The 26,462-nt window shown below is 40.7% G+C and overlaps 3 protein-coding genes across 3 annotated transcripts; all 3 read right to left on the bottom strand.

The window, feature by feature from the left end:
- Positions 1–899: 899 nt before the first annotated feature.
- Positions 900–12,507, bottom strand: srp68 (signal recognition particle 68). Its single transcript, XM_063884229.1, has 16 exons — positions 12,343–12,507; positions 11,768–11,834; positions 11,249–11,362; positions 10,735–10,930; positions 10,264–10,346; positions 10,060–10,169; positions 9,768–9,847; positions 9,390–9,530; positions 5,170–5,268; positions 4,916–4,980; positions 4,205–4,358; positions 3,769–3,863; positions 3,435–3,564; positions 3,185–3,260; positions 3,040–3,092; positions 900–2,731 (listed from the first exon to the last, which is right to left on the bottom strand). Exons 1-16 carry the CDS (start codon positions 12,428–12,430, stop codon positions 2,504–2,506), a joined length of 1,779 nt encoding a protein of 592 aa, XP_063740299.1. The 5' UTR covers positions 12,431–12,507; the 3' UTR covers positions 900–2,503.
- A 977-nt stretch (positions 12,508–13,484) lies between these two features.
- polg2 (polymerase (DNA directed), gamma 2, accessory subunit) lies at positions 13,485–18,262 on the bottom strand. Its single transcript, XM_063883037.1, has 8 exons — positions 17,158–18,262; positions 16,562–16,667; positions 16,106–16,211; positions 15,444–15,629; positions 14,701–14,838; positions 14,318–14,398; positions 14,009–14,109; positions 13,485–13,917 (listed from the first exon to the last, which is right to left on the bottom strand). The coding sequence occupies exons 1-8, from the start codon at positions 17,627–17,629 to the stop codon at positions 13,752–13,754; spliced, it is 1,356 nt and encodes a 451-aa protein (XP_063739107.1). The 5' UTR covers positions 17,630–18,262; the 3' UTR covers positions 13,485–13,751.
- Positions 18,263–18,846: 584 nt separating this feature from the next.
- LOC134865249 (probable ATP-dependent RNA helicase DDX5) lies at positions 18,847–26,250 on the bottom strand. Its single transcript, XM_063884729.1, has 13 exons — positions 26,042–26,250; positions 24,759–24,942; positions 24,559–24,655; positions 24,332–24,465; positions 23,944–24,009; positions 23,199–23,340; positions 22,889–23,049; positions 22,433–22,605; positions 22,065–22,175; positions 21,844–21,905; positions 21,663–21,722; positions 20,007–20,228; positions 18,847–19,677 (listed from the first exon to the last, which is right to left on the bottom strand). Exons 1-13 carry the CDS (start codon positions 26,080–26,082, stop codon positions 19,229–19,231), a joined length of 1,902 nt encoding a protein of 633 aa, XP_063740799.1. The 5' UTR covers positions 26,083–26,250; the 3' UTR covers positions 18,847–19,228.
- Between the last annotated feature and the right edge of the window lie 212 nt (positions 26,251–26,462).

The following is a 26,462-nucleotide window of genomic DNA, read 5'->3' as shown; positions in this document are numbered from 1 at the left end:
CTGCAGATGTAAGGTTGCTTTACGGTCCTAAAGGTCAGAGGACAAAGCTAACTGCGACTTAAAAGGGATCTTTGACATCCAAAAGTTCATTTTGATCGTTAACATGGCAACGAATTATGTGCATGCCTTCAGTTGAGTAAACAACAAAGGTGAGGGTGTGTCGGCCTCTTACACTTAACTACACACAGCGTAAAAACACAGCATGATTGTTGGGTTTACAGTCAGTCCTACAAAGCTTTGATGCTTGTACTGTACCTTGGACTCAAATTTCACCTTAAGTACAGTACTGACAATATTCGTAACACAGAAATATGTTACTTAAATATTTTAACTGATGTGTGAAAAGATTAGCTTCCCAGTCTTTCATCTGACAACATTCAGCTAAGGTGTGAATGAACTGAAAACTTGTAAGAGCAGTGTTAATGAACTGATTAATAGAAAACTGTGAGTGGTTCTTTAATCTTATCTCATGATTCTTCCACAAGATAATCATTTATCTCCACCTCATCAAATACATTCATTCCATCAGGCAGGTTGCATTTCTGCGTGTTTCTGGAGCGACAATGGTATGTGTGTATAGGAAAGTGATGACACATCAGGTAAAAATGTCATGTTTCTAATTTAAAACGTTTAAAAAACACTTATAACTGTTAATGTAGGGACACAAAGTAATCAGCGTGGTTGATAATTAGTTTGAGTAATAAACACACCTATGTTATTATTCATATAAAAATGCATACACGGAAAATAAATTGGAATAGGTTCACACCCTGCTAAGGCATCCTACGCACTCCTAACACACCCAAAACAAAGGTGCAAGTAACTCTTTCTCTCCTTTATGATCCTTTAAACATCACCAAGTTTTCAATACAATAAATAAACAAAAAGAGATATCAGCATTTGGCGCAAATATATTTTAATAATAGGCCTGGAAATGTAATCAAATCATACATTCTCATCAGTTCATTTGTCTTTCCACCTGTGTTTACAAACTAACCATCGTGTTTTTTCCAGTCCAATCGAGGTAAAGTGCTGGAGCTATTCCAGCACGATCGACTCAATCAATTAACATAAAACACTGAAGAGAAAAACATTTTTAAAACAAAAGACTGATAAAAATTAGTAAGCAAAACAGTATCATTTTTTTTGTGGGAGAGTGACACAAACAATCCTCTAGCTAGTGTTCAACTCGGCAGATCGGTCCCTTAAGGATCAGAGGAAACAATGTAGACTTAGTAACTTGCAAACAATGAGTAACAAAAGCTTCTTATAGTCACAGTTTATCCAAAGACATGTCATTGGTGATGAAAACCTCTTATGGTTGTGTGATGTATGAAAGGCAGCTAAAAACTCCCTTCATTCCTTAATGCTGACTGCTGTCCAATTCAATCAATCTTTGCTGAAATGCAAATAAAAAAAGTTTCATGATTGTGTGAAGAGCTGCTCTGGTGCCATACGGTCAACAGCGGGGAAAACCTTTTGTAGAAAACTCGAGACACTGAGGGGTGTTCAAAATTGCGGCATGTGCTTCATCTAGCAGATTGAAGCCATTGGACCCTTCTCTCAAAAGGACAGCAAGTTCAGCGTCAATGTTACAGGACAACATGTGCGGTATGACCCATGTGGCTGACAGATTAAAACACTAAACCATCCAGCATTTAACAAACACATTTCACACCTTGGTTCATGGCTTCATCATCCTGTTCATGCACTTGAAACTTTCTACCTTTAACCTGACTCACTGAGTCAGTAAATGAGGTGCAGTTTCAAAACACATACAGGTTTCTAAACGCACAAAGCAGGAGACACCGGGGAAAAGGTGGATCGAAGAAATGGGAGGCAGCTGAAGTCTACAATCTGACGATTGATAAAAAAAAACTCAGTTTGTCAACTACAAGTCGAAGGATATTCATGGTATTTATGACCTCTACTTTGTGTTTGAGTCAAAGCAGCTGCCATAACAAAACAGCATATTATACGTTTTATATTTAAGAAAAGACGTTGAAAACATATTTCACAAAGAAATAAAATGTAATTAAATGAAGGCGCTTACATCAAGATTAAAACAAAATAATAACTACTAATGACACCTAAGTGGCTGAGTTTACTCTGACAGGATGGTGAGATTTACATCTTGGCTGAACTTCGAGACCACGGCTCGTAACCTGTTAAACCTGAAAGTGACAGACACCTCCGTGGCTCACATTCAGCAGGGAGCCCGTTCATTGCAGCCGGATGTTGTTACTGAGAGTGGCAGGTGATATAACTTGGGTCATATTGCCTCTTGAAGTTGATTCGATTACCTTTTTTTTTTTTTTTTTTTAAGTAGGTCAGACTCACTCTGCCTTCCTCAGAACTGCAAACTCCACCCATCTTGCACTCATCATCAGACTTAAAATTAATTTAAATTATTCTAATTAACAACTGACCCAAGTCTGGTTGTTTTGCGGTGAACTCGGGGACCTTGTGGCTCTCCTGTGGAAACCACAGCTGGGGGGTAGATTTAGCTGCCGAAGCCAAAGATTCCCTTGATGTAGCCGGTGAGGCCGCCCTTTCCCTTCTGCTCCACCTTGTCATCCAGGGGTGGGAAGGCCACGTGGTTGAGAGCGAGGTCAAAGAACAGGGGCTTGCAGGGGATTGGCTGGAAGTCGGGAGGGAACTGGACCAAGTTGGGCTGCTTTCCGACCAGGCCGGGGTCGAGGCGGAAGGTTTCCAGGCGGTTGCAGAGGGGCTGCATGACAAAGAAAGGAGTACAAAAGTCCTGCTTACACCAGAGGATAACTGCAAAAGTATTCAAAACATTTATGAGAGACTACTGAAAGGTTTAGTCATGGTCACATTATGTCCTTGGAGGGAGGGGGGTGTCTAACAATACTAACTTGTTTGAGGGGCAGGAACAAAAAAAAAAGGGACAAAAAAGATGACATTGATATATTTTATCCCGCCTACTAAACAAAGATTAATTGATCATTTCTCATAGTGACACAGGCAGGATTCCTGAATGAATCTCCTCCCTGTGTCTTGATTCCGTTCTCTTACCGTGTTGTCTTTGACCTGCTGCTTAGCGGGAACTTCAGCAGTCTCTTCGGTGTCTGAAACGCAAATATTTCAAAAAGGTTTGCACAAACAGCAAAGAGAGTGTGTGTTCTCATAAGGTAAAAGTAAATGAGTTCGCTGCTCTCACCTAGAATAGCAGCAGCTTGAAGGGAGTACTTCTCAGCGTTGACCTCGGCAATGAGCTCCTGAACATCAGGGAGATCCTGCAGAGACACAACGGATGTTTCTGTTAGAGTACAGATGTGGTTAAATGTTCAAAGACTTTTTGCTGTGTTTATATCAACGTGTGTAAGCCCCCCTTACACGTTAACATGATTGGTTGTAAATTAAATGGTTTGGTATTGAGAGATTGCACGTTTAGTTTTTTTCAGACCAACCTTGAGGCTGTTGTTGAGGCTCTTGGCCTTAGATTGGACCTCCATGGCGTATTTCAGCACCCTCTCATACAGCACCAGGGCCTCACTCCACTTCTTCACCAGAACATAAGACTGAGCTATGAAGAAGCACCTGTGAGGGCAACAGAGGGAAGGATAACATTAACAACACATGAGAATGTATTTACCTTTGGGAAATTTAATAGAGGAGCGTAAACTGTGGGCTGATGGATATCATAGTCAAATCCAGCAGCATTGACCATTTACTGCCTCACTAACACTCTAAAAAGGGATAAAAATAATAAAGACAACACTTAAATTAGTAGTTTATTTTGACCTGTAGGCCTTGTAGACGAGCGTCTTCAGGGACACCTCCTTCTGGAAGGTGTGATCATCCTCGAGGCCCTGCAGGGTGGACAGCTCAGCCAGACTCTGGAGACGGACAGAGGAAGGTTAGCGAGGGCATTGGGGATGCAGAGAGAGGAAGCGGGGAAAACGGAAGGCGAGTTAAGCTGTGAGAAGGAAGTGTCAGAGACTCGTCGGATAAGATAAACTAAACATCACAGATCAACAACTCCTCGCACTCCCAGCTGCCTGGTACTGAAAAAACCGGCAACTGAGAACCAATCATACTAACTTTATGCTGCTTAATTATTTTAAATCTCAGAAAACACATTGAGGGATGCAGATACAATTACGTAGAAATAGTGGCTGCATATTATATCCCTCCAGGAAATCAATTCAAGATAAACATCGCATGTTGAGACATTTACCTGCAGGATGATGTCGTAGAGGCGGATCAGGTCTTGTGGACGGGGCCCTCTCTTGTCCTCGTCGGCTTCAGGTTCTTTCAGTTTGGCCTGCAGAGTATGGGCCATGCTCTCGTTCCTCTTCACCAGTGTACACAGCTTGATGTAGGTCAGGTAACTGGGAGAGGAGAACAACAGACAAATGTAAGAGAAATATCAGAGGGTGGAAACAATTATTTTCGCTAAAGCCTGGATACGTGCTTTTTTTGTTGTTGCAAAACATGTTTTTTTAATGTTGATCTAACAGAAGTAACATGAACAGCCGTTTAGTTCTTTAGGGAATTACAAAGGCCATTTCCACTATTTTCTGATATCCGACAGATATAACAATCACAAGATGGTACATTCACACAGGCTCTTATCGTTCTAATCTCATCGCACTAATCGCTCGAGTTTCATCGTGGCTGTCAGTTGTGTTTACTCGCCGATTGGCTTTTGAGAGAATTCAAATTGGGTGCTAGAGTTGAAAAAAAAAAAGAACGCGATGGACGTAGCCCCTTCCAATCGCATCATTTGCGCCGCGTCTTTACATTGACATTTGATGTTATCGCGACACGCCATATAAAAAATACAAAAATCGCACCGCTTCCGGTGTGAACGCACAATCAGAAGTCTGATCCGGGCATTTACAAGCCCTAGTTATTGTATGGACTAAAGCGTATGCGTTTCCTTTACCTGTGCAGGAACTGCAGGTTGGACACCTTGCCGCTGTCACCATCTGAGCTCCTCTCTCGTTGCTTCTACAAAGGAAAGCAATAGAAATGTGAAACACTTTGAAAATGTGTTTTATGGCAGGTTTTAACTTAGGTAGTAAGCTGTAATTAGACAGTTGTTTGTGATTTCTAGGCAAAAAGTGAAGGGCAATAATACCAACTCACATTCCTCACAATATTTGAAATATTTAAACTTGTTGGCCCTTAGTTTCTTACCGCCTCACTCTTGAGTTCCTCCCTCACAGCCTGGATGGTGTCTCTGCACTCGGCCAGCAGCGTCTCATACAGATGCTCTTTGGTCTCCTCGTTAGCCGTCTGCACAACAGAAACAATCATGAAGGTTGAAAGTGGAATATTGAGGCTTTGTATCACATATGCATGCAGCTTTGGTGCAATTATGTTACAGTTGTGAAATGACTAAAGGTGTAGAAAGATTAAAGGATGGAATACAAGTCATGGAACGATGTATACAGTGTTACAAGTACTGATTCTTTGACTTTCCCTATAAATTTGAGCTGAGCTGAAGCTGGCCACGCCCCTTTGGAGGACACGCAGCTCTCTGTCTGAAGAGAGAAGTTTCTAACGGAGAAATATTGCTACACTTTCTGACACTTTGTGAGTTTCCTTACACACCGAGGACACATATTTATGTATAAAAGACAGCAAAAGTGCATTTTGCATAATAGGGGACCTTTAATGTATCCGCACGCTGAAATGTTTCCCTTATTCTCGGTGGTTACACATACAATTTTGCCTGATGGAGACATTTGTGTCAATATGTGAATTTGGCAGACTCATAACCTATGTTCACCTGGTTAAAGCTACACCTGCACTGATCACATTCAGTCATGCAAACACAAATATCTCATCTGCTGAGAAGTCGTAGGGGTTTGATACAAAGAGAGTTTTAAGCAGAGATGTGACTGTGGCAATCTGGGGGAGAGGCACAGGTATGTGGACCGACAGGCTGCCGATGCATTCCTGCACACAACTCATCAGCACTCGCTCTCTGGAGTTTCAGGGTTCAAATCTTTGTGAATGGCAGAATTGTTCTTCCCGTCATCTTTCTTTTTATTAACAAACTCACACAAAAGGCCAGCGTTACTACACGAGTTGGATGTCTACGGGGCAAACTATGTTCATATTCAAAGAACAAGGCCATGTTGTGTTACTGTATATGGGAACATGTAATCATTAAATAACTAAACAAATGAGGAGGAGCAAATAAACCCTTAGCTAGCAGCTCAGACGGGGGAAGAATGTTACTACAAAATACTTCGTAGTGATCATTGATAAGAGACAGGTATGGCTGATCACATCCACCCAGCAGGCTGATGTTATATAGTGCCACACACTCGTGCCAACACCCTGGCAACGCCTAACACGACCGGCTCAACCTGTCTAGTATGGTCTCTTGTTCAGAGTGAGGGCCAGACGGATAAACCGATTAGAGGAGGGTGGAGGTGACAATGCTCCTCTATTAGGACGTATGTATGACCCAATACGGAATTTCCTGGTCGGATATATTCTGTTGAGCAATCAGGGACACAGCCCCAGAAAAAATTAAGAGACCACATCAGCGTTCTCATTCTCAAATTATTTATAGGTTTGTCTTTGAGTTAAATTATTATTATTTTGTGTTCTACAAACTACTGACAATGTCTGTTTTGAAATTCAACAGACACTGGAATGGCTGCCATACATGTAGAGATAAAGATTTAAGAAACATTTGGAGTGGTCTATTATTTTTCCGGAGCGGTATAATACATTTCTCTCTTAAAGTTAGTTGATAGTGTCATATAATATTAAGAAAAACAAAATAGGGTCTTTCGCTTTAAAGAGGCGTTCCACACATTCAGTAACGCCGCTATTCACCGAACAAAGGCCTTCAGTTAAGTCCCAAAAAGGGCTCATTTGAAAATGAATGGGGTTTAGAGGTGATCATACTAATCTGTCCACAGAGACCTGGTGGGTGTAGCCTCAGTATTCATGTGTGGGCTGAAATGCACAGAATGCAGTCATGCAATGAGAGAGGCTGCATGCCAGAGACCTGAGTGGCTGAGGGTGTGACAGGTATGTCCGCAGGGCGTGCTGAGCCTTCTGGCATTAAAATCAGGAGAATTAAGCCGTGGTGGCAGTGAGGGCGTCATAAGAGACTGTAAAGAGGAGAGTGCCTCCCTCTGAATGTGTGAGGAACTGCATGGACTGGCGTTGTAAGGAGGAGTTGTTCTGCTCAAAATTTGGCCATTATGACATTTTGACACTTTTCATTTGAGGCCAACTGGGATAGTAGTGGAGGACACATATCACAAGTAACTACAAGTAACGGAACATTGGTCTTAACAAACTAAGATTGCTTTATCCAGAATAAATGGAACATCTGAAAAAAGGGATGATCTCTTCAGTGAGCATTTTTTGACACTGCCATTTAAGCACCGTGAAAGTTGAAGGTTTCACATTAAGCTACTTGCTGGAATTGACCTATCATTTGTGATGGTTACACCAATTTGCCTTCTAATTCATCATAAGCTGGCGAAATATGCTGCATTTTCACTGCATGGTTCTGCAGGTCTCAACTGGAGTCATCGTAGAGGAAGTTGTGAATAGTTTATTGATTCAAAGCAAATTGAGCCATAACTACAAGTTGGTATTAAAACACTGCAGACCACAGAGAGTCAACAAACTATAAATAATTGACCGCAAGTTTTTAAAGTGCTGGCATGTAATTATAGGAGTAGTCAATAACAACATGGGCCTTACTTTGTATTCAACCCGTTCACTTAGGAACTATATATATACAGTGGGGCAAAAAAGTATTTAGTCAGCCACCAATTGTGCAAGTTCTCCCATTTAAAAAGATGAGAGAGGCCTGTAATTTTTATCATAGGTATACCTCAACTATGAGAGACAGAATGAGAAAAAAAATCCAGGAAATCACATTGTAGGATTTTTAAAGAATTTATTTTCAGATTATTGTGGAAAATAAGTATTTGGTCAATAACAAAAGTTCATCTCAATACTTTGTTATATACCCTTTGTTGGCAATGACAGAGGTCAAACGTTTTCTGTAAGTCTTCACAAGGTTTTCACACACTGTTGCTGGTATTTTGGCCCATTCCTCCATGCAGATCTCCTCTAAAGCAGTGATGTTTTGGGGCTGTCGCTGGGCAACACAGACTTTCAACTCCCTCCAAAGATTTTCTATGGGGTTGAGATCTGGAGACTGGCTAGGCCACTCCAGGACCTTGAAATGCTTCTTACGAAGCCACTCCTTCGTTGCCCTGGCGGTGTGTTTGGGATCATTGTCATGCTGAAAGACCCAGCCACACTTCATCTTCAGTGCCCTTGCTGATGGAAGGAGGTTTTCACTCAAAATCTCACGATACATGGCCCCATTCATTCTTTCCTTTACACAGATCAGTCGTCCTGGTCCCTTTGCAGAAAAACAGCCCCAAAGCATGATGTTTCCACCCCCATGCTTCACAGTAGGTATGGTGTTCTTTGGATGCAACTCTGCATTCTTTCTCCTCCAAACACGACGAGTTGAGTTTTTACCAAAAAGTTCTATTTTGGTTTCATCTGACCACATGACATTCTCCCAATCCTCTTCTGGATCATCCAAATGTCCTCTAGCAAACTTCAGACGGGCCTGGACATGTACTGGCTTAAGCAGGGGGACACATCTGGAACTGCAGGATTTAAGTCCCTGGCGGCGTAGTGTGTTACTGATGTTAGCCTCTGTTACTTTGGTCCCAGCTCTCTGCAGGTCATTCACTAGGTCCCCCCCGTGGTGGTTCTGGGATTTTTGCTCACCGTTCTTGTGATCATTTTGACCCCACGGGGTGAGATCTTGCGTGGAGCCCCAGATGGAGGGAGATTAGCAGTGGTCTTGTATGTCTTCCATTTTCTAATAATTGCTCCCACAGTTCATTTCTTCACACCAAGCTGCTTACCTATTGCAGATTCAGTTTTCCCAGCCTGGTGCAGGTCTACAATTTAGTCTCTGGTCTCCTTTGACAGCTCTTTGGTCTTGGCCATAGTGGAGTTTGGAGTATGACTGTTTGAGGTTGTGGACAGGTGTCTTTTATACTGATAACGAGTTCAAAAAGGTGCCACTAATACAGGTAACGAGTGGAGGACAGAGGAGCCTCTTGAAGAAGAAGTTACAGGTCTGTGAGAGCCAGAAATCTTGCTTGTTTGTAGGTGACCAAATACTTATTTTACCGAGGAATTTACCAATTAATTCAATAAAAATCCTACAATGTGATTTCCTGGATTTCTTTTCTCATTTTGTCTCTCATAGTTGAAGTGTACCTATGATGAAAATTACAGGCCTCTCTCATCTTTTTAAATGGGAGAACTTGCACAATTGGTGGCTGACTAAATACTTTTTTGCCCCACTGTGTATATATATATACACACACACACACACACACCTGAGCGATTGCCGCTTCGTTGTCTGCCAGACCCAACAGGAAGACCCGGGCCTTGTCAATCTTGACGGGCACTGACCGCCCTCGCCACTCCACCTCACTCATGGTGGCTGCCTGCTTGGTTCTCGCCTGAGTGATCAGGGCCTGAGGAGAATTTAAAAAAAAAACATGGTTTTATTTTGTCTTATTAAACATAGATTTTCTGATCCACAGGAGAAAAGAGCTTTGAATATTCAAGCTTGTTTAAAATAAGAATAATATATATAGACATGGATAATTGAGGAGTGTGAGTGTGTTTCAAACATTACATGGAATAAGGCCTCACCAATACATGAAAGATTAATGATCACAAACGCAGAAATAATACTCCTGTTTGTTCACCTCTAGTTTCTCGGCCATCATGCCTCCTCCTCCACCAGTCAGTCGCATCTGCATCAAGTCATTGATGGCGTTCTGGTCACCTGCAATCAGCCAAGAAAAACAATCCAGTTACGTACGTGTGTGTGTGTGTGTGTGTGTGTGTGTGTGTGTGTGTGTGTGTGTGTGTGTTGAAGAGAGAGGTTAGTGTGATTTGGTACATTTGTGAAAAATGTCTCAGGGTATGTTAATAATTTTAAAGGTGGCAATCAATTTTGTCGAGGAGGGGGGGTACTGCAGTTTGTGCGTTACTCACCAATGTTGTAAGCACAGTAGCGGATGTTGGGCGATATCTCGTCCACACGCTGGCGATACAGAACTGCCAGCTCCTCAGTGAAAGCACTGGCCAGCTTCTCATAGATGGTCCTGACAAAAAAAAGTATGGTTGTTAAAAACGCATACATGTCAACAACAGCCACTTATCATTTTGTTGAAAGACTGTAGTGATGTTTTAACTCACTTGCACTTGTTGAAGGCCTCCATGGCAAGCTTCCACTCCTGAAGTTCAAACTCCACCATACCAGTCAAGTATGCAGTGTAGGCCTGAATAAAATACATGCACATTGTTAGGGGCTGTTACAAACATAAACATATTTTCTTTGCTTCCTGTCACACAGCTTTACATTCTAATGTAGGTATTAACAATGTATATCCACTTTGCACTACAACTCCAACATGATTTAGACACTACCTAGAGGAGCTGTATGTGAGAAGGCAACCTTCTAAGTTATTAGAACCGGAAATGAAAAGTACTTTATCCTTCCAGCTCCCTTAAATTAAGTCTGTGTAATGTCTGATTGAGTGAATAGAGCTGCTCATAGTCGATTCTTTGGACAAAGTTCATATGAGAAATCTTCTTTAGTACTTTTGTACTGTGTTTACAATGCACATTCAACTGAACCTCTCCAAGCAGGTTCAAGATGTTCTGTACCTGTGCCTCAAGTTTGGTTTTAGCGTCAACACGGGGGCTCTCACAGAGCTTCTCCAGCTTCTCACTGTGCTTGGCAGCCTTGCGAAGTCGTGCCATCAGGTGGAAGCGCTTACGTGGCTCCGTGTTGGCCTCCTGCTTCAGCTGCATGGCGTAACTCCATGCACGCTCTGCCTCCATCAAAACTAGCAAAAGATACCTGAAGAGGGGGAGGTCATTGCATCAGGTGTTAGGCCACATATTTCCCTTTAAACTATACACATTGAATTCAGGCATGTTCAGCAAAACAAAAAAAAGTCAAGGTTTACTTCTGTGGTTTAGTAGAGCAGTGTACATCACTATGACTCAAGTGTTGTGCAGATAGTTATGTTAGGAGCTGGCCAAGTTTATTTGTGAGGTGCATTTCTTATCCTGCATCAAACACATCATTTGTATGTCAAACTAATATGAACTGTATCGTGGCTCATCAGCCAGTTAACTGCAAACATATTTACAGATTAAACTTTCCACTCCTCACCTGCTGTCAGAAATCATTTCAACAGTTATTTTCTTCCCAACAAACTTGTGTCGGTTGCCCATCTTGAAGCCAAGAGTCTTGCGCAGGCGGCGCAGTCTGCGGGAGCAGTAACCCCTGAAAACATTAACACAAAGATTGTTACATTATAGTAAATTACATACATTTACATGTTCTTCACAGTCCACACAGCCAGGTCATTTTCTACAACTTGTTTCCATAGTTTTCTTTGAAAATCTATCATCCTTAATTTTTTTAGGAAGATTTGACATAAAGTCTCAGTCTCAAGATTGGTCATCAATTCTCAATCTATAAAACAACAGATTGTTTATTTAACATTAAATACTGTTATATATATATATAGGAAAAACGCCATCAAGTGTATTTTTTAAATGGAAAAGCTGTGCAGCTCTCTGTGAACAGCTATGCAATATAAGATAATTAACCAGAGGCATCTCTTGTCCAGTTATTGCATACTGTTTATATATGTGTCAATGACATGTATGACTGGGCACAGCTCACCTGTATCTCTGGTAGTCTCCATGTCTGAGGCCATGCTGCTGCTGGGACTCCTTGATTATTTGCAATACTGAGAATCATATGTTAAGGGACAACATTCTCCTCATCATCACACACACAGCCATGGTACTCTAGCTTAACATCTATTATTTATAATCAAGTATGAATATTACAGCCATGTTAGCACTGGACATACAGACCTATTTTTTTTACCGTCTATAGTACAGATACAGAATGACTGATGCTGATTTGTAGCAGAAAAATTAACGTAGCAGCTGCTGAAAGTCAAAGGTTACATTCGTTATCGTTACATGTTAATAACATGTCAAAAGCAGCCCACATTAACTTATATCCATCCATCATTTAACTTCATTAGACGTAAAAATAAGTGTGTGACAAGCCAATTTAATGTGCTTTTTAAGCCAGCCACTGACAGCCTGCTTCAGTGTGACACGTAGCCTTAACGTTATCCTCACACAGAGCTAGCTAGCATGCTACCGTTAGCTTCTGAGTTTGACACAGATCATCCAGAGCAAATACAAAAACCGCCGCTTCACGTCTGCTGTTACAAAGGATACTTTCCAGTCCAATTCCTCCATCCGGTGATTTGTTTTTATTTTCATCAAGGGAGGACACTTTAGCGTCGTTTTGCTTGTCTGCGGCCATCTCTAAATGCTAACAGCTAAGCGGCAAATACACATGCTCAGTCAGAAGTAGAACCAGGGAGGGACCAATGACTGCCAAGGGAGGGGCGAAGCTACTTCCAAACCTCGCGAGATTTGACCTGACGTGTCTTCTTGACCACTCAAAGGTGCAGATTGTTCTCTTCATATCTCCACGTTTGCTTCGAGGAAAAAACTGTAAGAGGTTTTTTCATTGTGAACCCCTTTTCATTTTTAAATTGAGGCATGCACTTCAAGACGGCAAGAGATATACAAAAACACAATATATTAAAGAACACAGAGCACTCCTATGCTTATTATCCTCTAAAACAGCGGTTCCCAAACTTTTTTTGCGGCGCATCCCCCTTCTACGTCCCAACCGGGTTGACTCAGCCCCCCAAAAAACCGCAACAAAGCTTTGTTTTATCACCATATAAATCACTTTGTCATGAGACGTTCCACTTGACAGTTTCCCTGATTTCAGCCAGTTAATCACATTTGAAAGAATGAATGAAACGAGTAGGCGGCATATATCCTAGGCTACAGTGAAACGTAGACTTCTACGTTTCTATCAAAACTAATAAATTATAGTTTTTTGATTTAAAATAAAAGGGATCACAAAAGAAATGTTAATTGTTCCTGTTTTTTATTGTAGCCTGTGGAAAAATCCCACTTAAAAAGCAACACTGTAATATTTTTACACCAGACCACCATTACATTTTTCATCTCGCGCAACCCCTAGTGGCAGCTCGCGCACCACACTTTGGCAATCCCTGCTCTAAAACTACTTAAATTCCAAAGTCGTAATGAAGAACACCAGGGGAGGAAGTACTAATTAATACAAAATAAGCAATATGCACCTTCATGTATGGATCAATGAACTACACAAGTTGTACTGATGTGACTATAGATGCATATTTTACCTAATATCATTGTAAAAGTGTTTGCTGCAAACAGTTTAATATATGTTTAATATGGTGATTGTGTAATATGATTGAAAGTTCATGTACAGCTATAAAACGGACAGAAAGGTGGGACTCTTTCCAGGGTCAAAAATCTGAAACTCAAAGTCACCTGTAAGCAACTAGTCTACAACACAACTAACGCAAAGAGCACAAGGACAATCCCAACAAAAAAGTAAAACATTTAGGAGACATTCTGAATCTTTTAATGCTTAAAATGAGACAGAAATAAACTCACTTAACATTTATTCCAAATCTTCACATCAAACTTCCAACAAAGCCTGAATTGAACCGTAGGAGATTCAAAACTAAAGCAGCACAATGTTCAAACTTTCCTCTTAGTTGCCAAAAGAAAAAGTTCATTTAGATGTTGTCGGCAGCAGAAATGTATCTGGAGAGAAAGTTCTTGATTTCAGAGATGTGCTTGGTCTCTTTGATGGTGGTGTCTCTGCTGCGGACCTGAAGAAGGCCGCTCTCCAGAGTGTTCTCACTGATCACCACTGTGAAAAGCACTCCCATCTCATCATACCTAAAATGCATCAACAGAGATACACATTAGTCCAATGAAACAATGATAATTTGCACCTTATGATCAATTTAGACAATGAATTGCACTTCACTTTGTGTTCAGTTGCTCCATTGATGTTGGCTTTGTTTCAAGATACCCAGGCCAGGTAGAAATCTTAGCCTCCATAAACTCTTGCAGCAGCCCTTCACAAACCTAAAAACAAACAAAAACAAAAACAAAAAAAAACCTCATGATCTAGTTTCACAATTTCATACAACACAAGCAAGTTGTATTAAATACTTCGGTGGTGATCATATCAGTCACAAGAAAGATCCTTTTCACTGAGCACTTTCAGATGGGTATTACATACTTAATCAAGAGAAAAAACAACTAATCAGTAAGCTGAAGATGTTTTTCTTACCTGTCGCAGCTCGACAGTGGTGCCCCTGCCAATGTCTAAAGCCACTTTTACTGGAGCCAACACTGGGTGCAACTTCAGAACCTGAAATTAACAGTGAACCAAAACTTAGAAACACAGAAAACCACAACATCAAAGAGAGCTATAACATAATAATCGGATTACATAAGACATACTTTATTGATCTCAAATTGGGCATTGTTTTCGTTGCAGCAGCATGTAAAACAAAGTATTACACATAATTGCAATAAAAAAAGAGTAGAAAATAAACAATTATACAATATAAACATCTCAAAATATAAGAAAAAACTAAACTAAAAAAATATAAATTAAAAAAATCTCCAGTTTTTTTGTTTGTTGGCTCTGTGTCAGCTCTAGCTTATCACCTTTCGCTGCAGCATTTTCTGTTTGCTTTCTTCTTTTTTCAGCTGCTGGAGTGAGTTGGATAGGAAGGCCATCACACCACGGTCCATGTTCCCAGTTACTGAGATGACATGAGGGATTGATTTCCGACCATCTCGACACTGAAACATGTTTAGAAAAAAAATGAACACTGTGTGTGATTACACTGAAGAAAGGCAGCAACAGTATTGAATAGCTGCTTGTGTGTATGAGGTTTGATATCACATTAGATGTAGCCTGATAACCACAGGTGTTACTAATAACATGAACAAGGCCTTTGTCCTGTTCTAGTTGAAGATGAAGATGAAGATTCAACTTTATTGTCATTGCACAGAGTACAAGTACTAGGACAACGAAATGCGGTCTCTGCATTTGACCCATCCTAGTGTTAGGAGCAGTGGGCTGCCATTATGTACGGCGCCCGGGGAGCAGTGTAGGTAACCAGTGTCTTGCTCAGGGACACCAGTTCCCCAGTAGATCATGACAGTTACTCTGAACAACATCAAGAATTCAACCATCATTAATAATGACGTTTCAAATATATTAACCCTATAATAAAGGTTAAAAAAGAAGAAACTAAACAAACTTTGTAAAAATGAAAAAGGTGATAATTCATAATCTTGTCTCATAATTTGGTTAAAAATAACAGTACACATAGTAAAAAAACAGTGGCTTTAAAGTGTTTGAAGTGAGAGTAACAACACTTATAAAGAAGAAGCAGACTAACCTGCAGTTTGGTGCGGACTCCTTTGTGTGTCTGCAGCAGCTCGGTGCTTCCTCTGCTCCACAGCGTCTCCAGGGGCTCCTGTCCCCATGGGAAGCTGTAAAGTATCCTCGCACCACGAGTCGCCGATTCCTCCAGTTCCTGCTCTGGGACGTCACTACTGCTGAACTCTGATGGAGACAGGGCAAACTAGAAAGACAAAGCGATGACCTTAAGTTACCAAGTTGACTTTATGTTGGAATGACTCAATAACACACACTTATTGATGTTCTCTCAATTTTAAGACTCAAACATCAGCAGCTTTAATGGGAGAAATGTTTTGGTTTGGGGTCTTGTAGGACGATCAGTGAGTTTATCTTTAAGCTATAACAATAGGTTTCAATGAGGGGGTCTAAAGATATTTATACCCTTCTAGACTGGACTAGCACTGCTCAAGTAACGCAAGTCTACAAAACAAGACCAAAACCCTTTTTCGTCCACCAAGGATTGCTAGCGCTGCACAGTGTTGGCAAATAATATATGTACTGTGATTATAGATTAATTGTTCTCCAAGCAAATCTGCAAAACATAATTATACATCATGTTTTCTACAATTGAATATTCTTAGAAATCATAAAGATTTGTTCCGATTTATTTATGATATACTCATATTTAACAATACTCACTTGCCTCCACCACTTCAGTCTCTGTCGGCTCCAGTGATCCAGCCACTGAGAAGAGGTACGAGGAGGACAGAACCACACCAGAGATGTCTGGGTCACCTCAGCCGGGCTGTTGGAAAAAACCCACATTATTACATTACAGTAAGACACGTATTTTACTGTATTTAATTAGGAACTTTTCGTGAAATAGAGCACAATTAAATATAGGTGTCTTCCTTTTTTCAAATGTAAAAAGATTTCTCTGGTTATTTACATAAAAGTAATCCACATACTTGTCTTCTTATATCATACAGGTAATAATAACCTACAATCTTCAAGCAATACTAAGCATGACGGAGTTCAATAAATTCCTCTGGTTTTAAAATCCCATCTGGAAAATCTGTTGAGCAAGAATATCCTTTTAGCAAGTACGTGTCCACACCCCTCAGAAAGACAGGCAGGCAGTAGAAGAAGCCTCACCAACCGGAGCCATCTCTGGGTTGAAAGCACAGCCCGGTCTCAGCCAGGCCGAAGGGCAGCTTCCTGTTCACCAGCTCCAAGGAGGGGACAAATTGCTCCAAGGCACCTGAGAAAAACCCCATACTTAACTAGTGTTGTTTTTGTATTTAATTAATTTTACTTCTTGGTAAATGATTGGGGTGGAAAAGAGGAGTTTACTTGTTTTGTTAAAAGGTAATGCAGCTTTATCTTTTTATCGCATTACAAGACAACTGGTGTGCTATATCATCATTGTAATCATCATTGTTTTCTTAGGTATGTCCTTAACTACAAGATAATAGAGAAAATTCTAAGACAATTTAAACAACATAAGTTAGTGGCTACTGGGAAGAACAACTGATATGTACTCAAAGGTTCGTCTGTTAATAGCAAAGAAGATGATTATAATTAACTGTCTTATATCTTAGTATCGTTACAGTTTTTTTCTTTAACCAATATTAGTTGTTTATGTAAAGTTGTGTTAACTACACAAACTTCCTCAAGTACAAATCATCAGATTGCAAAGATATAATAATCAAAGAGTGAATCTCTGGGGAATATGTTATGCAGAACTCTACCTTGAAGAAAGCCTGTCCTCAGAGAAGGGGACCTCTGGATGAGTGTTTGTATCTTCTGCACGAGTTGCTCCTTGCTCAGTTCTTGCTGTTCAAGTATGGGTTTTAAATGTTCGCTCTCAACAAACCTCAGTCCATCTGTTGCTGTGTCCTTGCTGCTGCTCAGAGTATTAATCCCAAACACCTGCTGTGTGGGTCCGGTCACAGAGAGCCACCACTGCTGCAGCAGGTTTCTCCTCAGCTCCATGCCCAGAGGCCCATAACAGCAGCTCATGCCCCGCTGAAACAGCTCCGTGTTAGACTGACCCGGTGAAACATAGTACCTGTCCACACAGAGCTGCAGCAAAGTCTTCACTCGATCCACACCTTCCCCCGAGGATGAACTGCATAGTCTTCTGGTGTGTTGCAGAGCCAGGGTCACTCTGCATGGTGAGGGTTTTAATTTGCAGACGTTTCTGACACAGTAATATAACATGATGAGAAGGTTCAGAGGGGTTAATCCAAAGATTGTCTATTGATGACTTCTCATGAGTAAACGCCTCTTGAAAGACCACTAACAGTCCAAATAAAACGCAAATGCCAATGTTGAATATGAATATTTATTTTCAATAATTGCTAGACCTAAATCTAGCAAGTAACCGTTCTTACATAAAAAAGTTAATTGTTTTGGCTGAACACATGTTCACTGAGAGGTGGCTCCATCCTCCGTCCGGTGAGGGTTACTTTAGCTAAGCTAACGGCTTGCACGCTAAAGTTGCACACATCAAAATATCAGAGCCTGTCAGTGCATTAACAACAAAATGCACTCACCGTACAGTCCCTTACAATTGTTGTCAAAGTTAATGTACAAAGATGGATAAAGTTTTTAAAATTCACAGGAGGTACAAGCGATTGAGGACCCGGAAGTGACTTAATACATCCGGGTTAGGGAACGATATTTCAGGAGGTGTATTTTCTTTATTTTGAGCAGTATGTGTCCACAAAACTGTGGTATAATAAATAATATACAAGAAATTAAATGATATATATATATGAAAGGTCCAAAATAAATGTATCGAAAACACATTATGTTTGAATCAGTGCTACAAAGATGCAGTTCATGATAATGTGAATGTCCTTTCAAACATTTTTCAAAATCTTTATATGAATTGCTTGCCTACTTTTCTTTATATTATATTGGACACACACCCTGATTAAATAAATTACAAATTGTTTTTCACTTCTTCAGTGCCATCTTATAACATTTTTTAAAAGTCTTTTCTCCATTGTCTTGGATAAATTGCAGGTGAGGAAATTCTTAATTTATGTTTAGTTGGTTTTAAGTAGTGAATTATATTTATAGTAATCATTTTAAAGTTTTAATACTAGCTATCTAATATCGAGGAGAATATTATTTAAGGAAATTACCTCAGTATCCGGGTAACACTGGTGGCTCCAAAATGTTTCTTGTAAAATAAGCTCAATCTTAGAACACCAATGGCAAAGTGCCTTTTTTTTCTGTCCATCTGCCTTTGTTCCTACTCCCTTTGTAACCTTTAAGGTAACGTCATAAATCTCCTCAGGAATTAGTCATTTGTAATATAGCTAGGTTCACACATATGGTTTGATACGCCAAGGTCTATATTAAAAACAATCCAAGTTTTAATAGTTCTATTAATCCTACTTTCCCATACAGAAAACACAACACAGAGATCCCGTGTTCTTCTTTTTATTTAAAAGGGTCACACTCACCCTTTTTAAATGATCTTCATAACATCACTATTAAAACAGACGACTGAAAAGTGAAAACACAGCATTACCTAGTAAAAATATATTACTCAGGAATGTAACAAAAAACAGTCAAGGAAAAGTGCTGCAATCATAATTGCACATTAGGAGATTTTTTTTATGACTCCAAAATAATGCTCTGGGTTTACTGGATAATTCCAACCCTGCTGTAAGCAAAACAAAGTTAAACAGTACAAAGGACAATAATAATCATAATCATAATAACAATAATAATAATAACCATACTGTAATATTTCAAGACTAAACCAAAATCATGTTGGTTCCATTTATTGTGCGCATAACTTATCTACTGTGGGAAGGGTGGTGGCATGGGGTAGGGCACCATTGGTGGTGGTGGAGCCTGTTGGGCCTGTGGTGGTGGCTGAGAGTTGAATGGGAATGGTGGATGGTTCATGCCATTCTGAGCGGCCCTCTGCATACCCCCAAACTGAGGGGGGCCCTGGAAGCTTTGGTTACCAAACGCACCCACCTGGTTTGTTGGAGCACCAAAATTACCCTGTCCATTACTGTTGTTATAGTTGTTGTTTCCATAACTACCACTAGAATTACCACTGCCTCCATAGCTGCCACCATTCTGCGCCTTATTGCCACCAAAGGCACTCTTCGGCCCACCACCAAACCCTCTATCCCCTTCCCTGTCCCTGTAGCTACTACCTCCAAAGTTGCTCCGCCCACCCCCAGAATACCTATCCCGACGGTCATCCTTGTAGCCACCTCTTCCCCCCCTTCCTCGACCTGCATGAGATGGAGACAGGAGAGTGGAAGATAAATTAAGCCCTTTCCAGACATGGATATATCAACATCTAAAATGAAATCAAACCTTTATAGACTGATCTGACATGAGAAAAATCTCAATGACTTAAAAGGGGTAATTTAAACTTTGTTTGTGTTCATGGATATACATTCTAAATAAAGATGCATACAATATAAATCAGTCAACGAATAGACAAATAAATCAGCTGGGGGCATAATAAAGTTGAGACTAAATACCATTTCTCATAGCTACCAAAAATATACTGCATCTTCCCTGACAACCATTAATAAACACAAGTATCAGATTTTACCTCCTCTGTCCTCTGCCATCTGGATCAGCTTGGGGTTAATGGCCTGGTTGGCCTCGCGCAGCACAGCGATCAGGTCACTGGCTTGTTTCATGTTGTTGGGGGTGAAGAAGGTGTAGGCTGTGCCCGTTTTTTGACTCCGGGCTGTGCGTCCAATGCGATGGATATAATCCTCGGAGGAGTTAGGGTAGTCATAATTGATGACAAATTTCACATCCTCCACATCTGTGAAAGTGTTGCAGTGTGGCAAAACAAAACATGGAGGCCACAAAGGATTTTGCACACCACAACAGCCAGATCAAAGGGGAAAATTAGCAACTGTGAAAGATGGGGGAAGAAAACGGTCGTTAGGCTGTGGAGGGAAAATGTTAATACAACATAAGATTGTGTATACATCTACTCCATGGGAATACTACTGTGGGAAGAGAGAAACGATGCACACTCCAATTGCTTACCATAATCAAAAAGATCCAAAAAAGACATTCACTCTCCCTTTTGTTAACCAAGGGAGGAAAAAAAAATGGATTTAAGTCTTACCATAAAGGAGTATGCATTCACTAGTCCTTTCCCAATGCAGCGAAATCCCCCACAAATTGTCAAGTGACATCCAGGAGCTTCTACGCAGTTGGGCCTCGATGTGCACTGGGGCCTCCTCATGTGCCAATATAGGACCATTCAGGGGTACATTTTTGCAGGTCCATTTTTCCCAGTACACTCTCAAAAGAAGCTTGATATTAAAGGCCGCACTGCAAGTCTTGCCAAGACAAAATAGACCAAGTTCTAATTTGAACAGGGGCCCCTTCAAAAAAAATGACAAAGGCCCAAGCATTGAACCCTGTGGGACCCCTCACCGAGCACGGAAGAATTCTCCCCGCCCCCTTCATCAGTCTCATCAAGGCAAGATCTTCCAAGAAGCCAGTGTTCACTTGAGAAAATGTCTCTCGTTGGCAGGTCTCGACATGACTTTAAAACGCAGGCGAGGGAGGAACTTTGGTTTGAGCTGTCTCACTCTCACTAGATGTTCCCACTACCCCCTAAACACATGTGCCAGGTCTCATCAATTTTCAGAGACAAATAAAATATTTCAAACTGCTCTCTCCATTTCAAGAAAATCCAGCACTTTGACGGGAAAGAAAACAACTGAAAGCTTACCCATGCTATGTGATACAAGCTCCGAAAGGTAACTATTGTTCCAAATCTCAAACAAGTGACTTGCAATACAGCGCTCTCTAACACAAAAGCATGCAAGGCAAAAGTCACAACATAAAGCATATCTTTTTTTTTTCTTTTAGGTTTGAGTTGGAAACAGCTGGATGGCATTTGTCAGGTGAAATCCATGGACAGAGAACAGATGTGTGTGTCAACACCATATCAGTGACAAAGGCTTAGCCACACAGCCTTTTGAAGATCACTGGCACACAGAGCTTTCACCTCTCTAGGCCCACTGGGTGGCAAGCCAGTTGAGCACTTCCAATATGTCATCCTTCTCCCTCTCGAGGCCTGGGACTGTCATGCCTAGCGCCTGCCACAAAGACTGCACCTTAAGGTGAGAAAAACTCAGAAAATGCATAGAAATGTTAAAGAAAGCAAACCCACTTTCTTTAAGAAAAGTGAAACACTGATAAAAGAAAAAGTGGTGCTACTCAATATCATACTGACCCAAGCCACGGGAGGCCACATCGGTAGCGATGAGGATTGGAGCTTTGCCATATCTGAACTCTGAAGGGAGAGGGACAGTATTTAATTGTATTCAATTGAAGTGCAGAGCAGCTTGTAAGAAGGATTGTTTAACGTGGCTATTTTGAAATTGTAACCTGTAATGCTATTTATTACATCTCACCATTAAGAACCCAGTCTCTTTCCTGCTGGCTCTTATCTCCATGAATTCCCATTGCTGGCCACCTGTGACAGACATATTGGACATTAAACACTATCGAGCAACAAGTAACAAAGACAAGTTATCATTGGGCATAGCCTGAATGTTACCTGTCCAGATGAACAGCAGAATAACAAAAAAAAGGACAATCATTTATTTAAGTGGAAGGAAGAGGAGATCCTTACCCATCTCTTCTCATCCTCCTGGTGAGCTCGTCACAACGCCTTTTTGTCTCCACAAATATAATGGTCTTGTTCTCCTTTTCACTCATTATCTCCTCCAGCAAACGGATCAGTCTGGCACAGAAGAGATAAAACGATAAGAATAAAACCAAGTAGATGCTAAATAATTATTTCACCCGATGATCATGATGTTTCTACTGATGCAGTACAGTCACACACTGAAGATTAAATAAACAATTGTTCTTTAACTATGTGAATATGAAACAAGGTTTTCAGAGAAGTGGATCAATGGAAAACGTCTGGCAAAGGACCAAAAGATCATTTTCCTCCCCCCATCACACTAAGAAAGGAGGTAGGAATCCTTGACTCACTTATCCTCCTTCTCCATGTCATTGCAAACATCAACTATCTGCAGGATGTTGTGGTTGGCACTGAGCTGCAGTGCGCCAATGTTGATCTGAACGTAGTCCTTCAGGAAGTCCTCAGCCAGCTGGCGAACTTCCTTAGGCCATGTGGCGCTCCACATCAGGGTCTGACGGTCTGGCTGGTAGGGAAAAAAAGGATGCGGCTTGAAAGTAAATATTTATCCGTTAAATAACTAAATTAACCTGTTGAATATCTTGTATCTGGGAAAGCCTGACATATGAGTATCGGTCACATGTCATTTGGTCAACTTGTGTGCCTATGTATTTAATTCCTAACATTTTCTCATGAATAAAGCAGCAGGGTTATAGAAATGTTGGTAGTGCAACACTTTACTTTACTATGAGACCAAACCAATGAGAATATCAATTTTCTCAAAAGTGAAAGGAAATAACACAACCTACCCGAATTTGTTCCACTATCTTGCGGATCTGAGGTTCAAATCCCATGTCCAGCATGCGGTCTGCTTCATCCAGCACCAGATAGGTACAACGACGCAAATTAGTCTTACCACACTCCAGGAAGTCAATGAGACGACCTGGGGTAGCGATGCAAATCTCTACACCTAAAAAACAAATGAAGGGAAAACGTAGTATTGTATATTTAAAATAAAAGCAATAAAATATTGATTCATAAAATAAATGATCGATGGCAGAGGTGAGTGAAATGAAATGACTTATATCTTCATAGTGGGAAATGATAAAGTCAGCATACCCCTCTCAAGGTCCCTGATTTGTGGCCCTTTAGGCGCACCACCGTAGATACAGGTGCTCTTGAGACGGGAGGCCCTGCCGTATTCAGCAGCCACCTGTTGCACCTGCTGAGCTAGCTCACGGGTCGGTGCCAGCACCAAGCACTGAAAATAGACGGACACAATTTTTCAAAAATAATTATTTGTGTAAGGCATCCCTCACATAAAAAAAAAGATCAATGTATACAAGGGTTTGACCAGTACGTTTGTGTTTATCTTTTCATGGTAGAAAAAATGATTGTGCCGACCAGAACAACAAATGCCCCATTTAGACTGGCTCATTATAGCATGCCAAGCTGAATCATTAACAATTTATCTGCCCCCATTCCAAATAGGGGGTTACCCTGTTGATACCCTCGTGAAATAGTAATGGTAATTTTTGTACACCATCGGGGTTTGTTTTCCTTGCAACCAGGTGAAATGCAAGAAACAAAATCACAACATTTAAGATAGCAGCTTCCCTTTTTAACTAATGTTGGCTATGCAGTGACATCCTGTTTAAAGTGATGAACCATTTCATCTTTATATCATGAATCATCATGATATAAACACTGGGCATCACCTGGGCCTTTAGCTATAATATTCTGAAAATCATTTTCTGCGCTTTAACAAAATATTATTTTGAACTCTATCAATATCATCTTGTGCCAATAGAGACACAGCAGGTCAGATGAAACACTAGATCAATAGATTTTCAAGTGTACTTACTATAGGTCCATCTCCATGCTCCAAGAATGGTTGATGTTGAATGTGCACAATTGCAGGAAGAAGATACTAAAGAAAGAGAATGAAAATAACTAATCTCTCAAACACATCTTGACTCATTGAGTACATGCATCAGTGATCCAATGTGCAGCCAACTCCTTAGCAATCAATGTCTTGTACAACATGGCAGGATCTTCCCTCGTCTGACAAATGTTAACAATGTTTGTTTACATTATTTCTGTGTAGTTCGGTTCAATCAGTCAGTCCCTCTTGGCGTCAGTGTCATGAACTTAGTCCCGCAATAAAAACGCTTCGTTAGCGGTCTAAGCATTTGCCAAAAGAATAGGTGCATAGTAGAATTTTGTTTTTTTATTGAAAATAATTCACTTACAGCAAGGGTTTTCCCAGACCCTGTTTGAGCGATTCCAACCATGTCTTTGCCACTCAGCGCAACTGGCCACCCCTGAGACTGAATTGGAGTTGGATCAGTCCAGTTCTGTTTGACAATTACTTCCATGACGTAATCTGAAGAGGGAAGATATGCAAGGTAAAAATGTTGAAAGTAAAACTTTTAGACAATAACACATTGATCAGGTAAAAAGTGGAGCACGCACTCACTTGGAAATGCAGCTTCATGGAATTTTATAATTGGTTTGGGGCAATCCCTGCCTTTGACAGTAACTTCTTTGCTTCTTCGATACTGTTCAATTTCTTGCTGGAATTGAAAGAAATCATTAACAAACATTTAGAATACATATATTTACAAGCCTGCAATAATAAAAACATAAAAAATGAAAAAAGCTAAAAGGAGGTCTTACAAGTGGTCTGCGAGTTGAATCTGAATGTTCCTGGTAAAAGTTCTTTTGAAACTTTGGAAGCTCATCAAGGTTCCAGTGCTTCTTCCGCAGCCTCTCACCAGGATTGCCAAATTTTCCTGGAGGAGGTCCGCCCCTACTGCCTCCACCGCTACCGCCACCAAAACGAGGGGGTCCTCCACCATACCTTTTGTAAAAGACAGAGACACACAGAATGATGTAGTGTCAGAGATCATGGTACTAATTAAAAGGGGTAATCCAAGTCAAGTCAATTAACTAGCCGTGAGTAGTACTACACAGTCTGTAAAAGTTGTCAAGTTTGAATTCCCCTGATGATCACTACACTTTACCTCGGCTAATCGATGCAGGCTTTGCATGGTTTGAAAGAGGAAATTATATTGATTGCATATTAGGAATTAGGAACGTAGCATTTTTGTACTAAGATTCATACAAGGATTTCAAATCAGAATATCTCTGCCATGTCATTTCTGCTCATTTTTTATGTTATATATATTTATAAAATATTTCTCAACAGTCCCCTGACATGCAATATAAATAACTGGAATGACCCTTTAACACAGTATGGTGAACTACAGGTATGCAGTATTTCCCCTCTCCCTGTGTTCTAGCTACACATTAACAAAAGTAAACAAATGGCAAGAGGCTTTTACCTTTGTGAATGAGGAGACAATCTTCCAAACACACAAAGTTAACCCATGCAATTGGTGCTTAACAAATCAGACACTTGCAGTGCCACGTTTATATGTATAGCCCTTGAATATTTGCATACACATACAAAGCCCTTGAGGAAACATTAAACTGTCATATTGCTCACGTGAGATGGATACTGACAGCATGGGGCTCAGCTTTACCTTCAGTACGGGACATTGTAGTTGACACTAGATTGATTGACTGATTGATTGATTAATGGAAAAGCTATAAATTGGTCTTCTGCGACACAGATCTTGCTTTGTGATGAGAGCACCGACTGCGTCACATGGTAACAGCCAGGCCGGCTGCAGGCTGCTCGGCCGCGGACACAGAGCTGTCATCAGCTGCCATTTTACCTCCAACAGACAGGAAAATGGAAAACATTTACGACGCGAAAATGCAGGGACGCTTGACCGAATTAAAAAGTGTGTGTTATATTTTACTGCTCAAATGTAGGCGTATAACAACGAGTGTCGACATGGACTACAGGACAGCGGTGTTGTTTTGATCCCTGACAACGGTGCTAAGGCTGGTCGGTAAACGATCAGAAAACCCTCCGCTGTCACTTCACTTACCCTCTATCTCTGCCACGGTCTCTGTCTGAAAATCCAGGCATTATGCGGCAAACTACTGTGTTTGATTTACACTTCGTTTAAATCCGATTCAACTAAACAAGATAGTTCGAAGAGCTGAAATCGGCAAAGGCAAAACAAAAAGAAAATGCCCACAGACAAAAATATGTCTGGAGAGACGGAAGTGAGGTCATGTGGGGCGGATAACATTGTATCACTGCGCGGAGTAAAGTGATACAACGTTTGGCACACCCGTGGAACTATTTATTTGTCCTGTTCTTTAGGTACATGGTTGCAGAGTCCATAGAGGTTTCAGATTGCTCAAAAGCTTGCCATATTTTACCCGCTGAATGGAGATATTTTTGATTGATTGGGAATTTGTTATTTACCTCTTATTTATCCTTTCACATAACGTCTTCCTTAT

The sequence above is a fragment of the Eleginops maclovinus genome, chromosome 5 (genome assembly GCF_036324505.1).
Source record: "Eleginops maclovinus isolate JMC-PN-2008 ecotype Puerto Natales chromosome 5, JC_Emac_rtc_rv5, whole genome shotgun sequence".
NCBI classification, from domain to species: Eukaryota; Metazoa; Chordata; class Actinopteri; order Perciformes; family Eleginopidae; genus Eleginops; species Eleginops maclovinus.
Note: the sequence above shows the minus strand (reverse complement) of the source record. Positions and strands in the feature narration are given on the sequence as shown.

Bases quoted from the DNA above. Each gene is read 5' to 3' on its own strand.
- srp68 (XM_063884229.1), bottom strand. From the start codon at position 12,430: ATGGCCGCAGACAAGCAAAACGACGCTAAAGTGTCCTCCCTTGATGAA. The intron at 9,531-9,767 runs GTGAACAAACAG...AATTCTCCTCAG, and splicing joins TGATGGCCGAGAAACTAGAG to GCCCTGATCACTCAGGCGAG. The intron at 2,732-3,039 runs GTAAGAGAACGG...TTTGTCATGCAG, and splicing joins AGCAGGTCAAAGACAACACG to CCCCTCTGCAACCGCCTGGA.
- polg2 (XM_063883037.1), bottom strand. From the start codon at position 17,629: ATGTTATATTACTGTGTCAGAAACGTCTGCAAATTAAAACCCTCACCA. The intron at 16,212-16,561 runs GTGAGGCTTCTT...TTTTTCCAACAG, and splicing joins CCCAGAGATGGCTCCGGTTG to CCCGGCTGAGGTGACCCAGA. The intron at 14,839-15,443 runs GTTAGTCTGCTT...AACATGTTTCAG, and splicing joins GAGTCCGCACCAAACTGCAG to TGTCGAGATGGTCGGAAATC.
- LOC134865249 (XM_063884729.1), bottom strand. From the start codon at position 26,082: ATGCCTGGATTTTCAGACAGAGACCGTGGCAGAGATAGAGG. The intron at 24,656-24,758 runs GTAAGACCTCCT...TTTCAATTCCAG, and splicing joins ATTCAACTCGCAGACCACTT to CAAGAAATTGAACAGTATCG. The intron at 19,678-20,006 runs GTAAAATCTGAT...CATCTCATGCAG, and splicing joins GATGGCAGAGGACAGAGGAG to GTCGAGGAAGGGGGGGAAGA.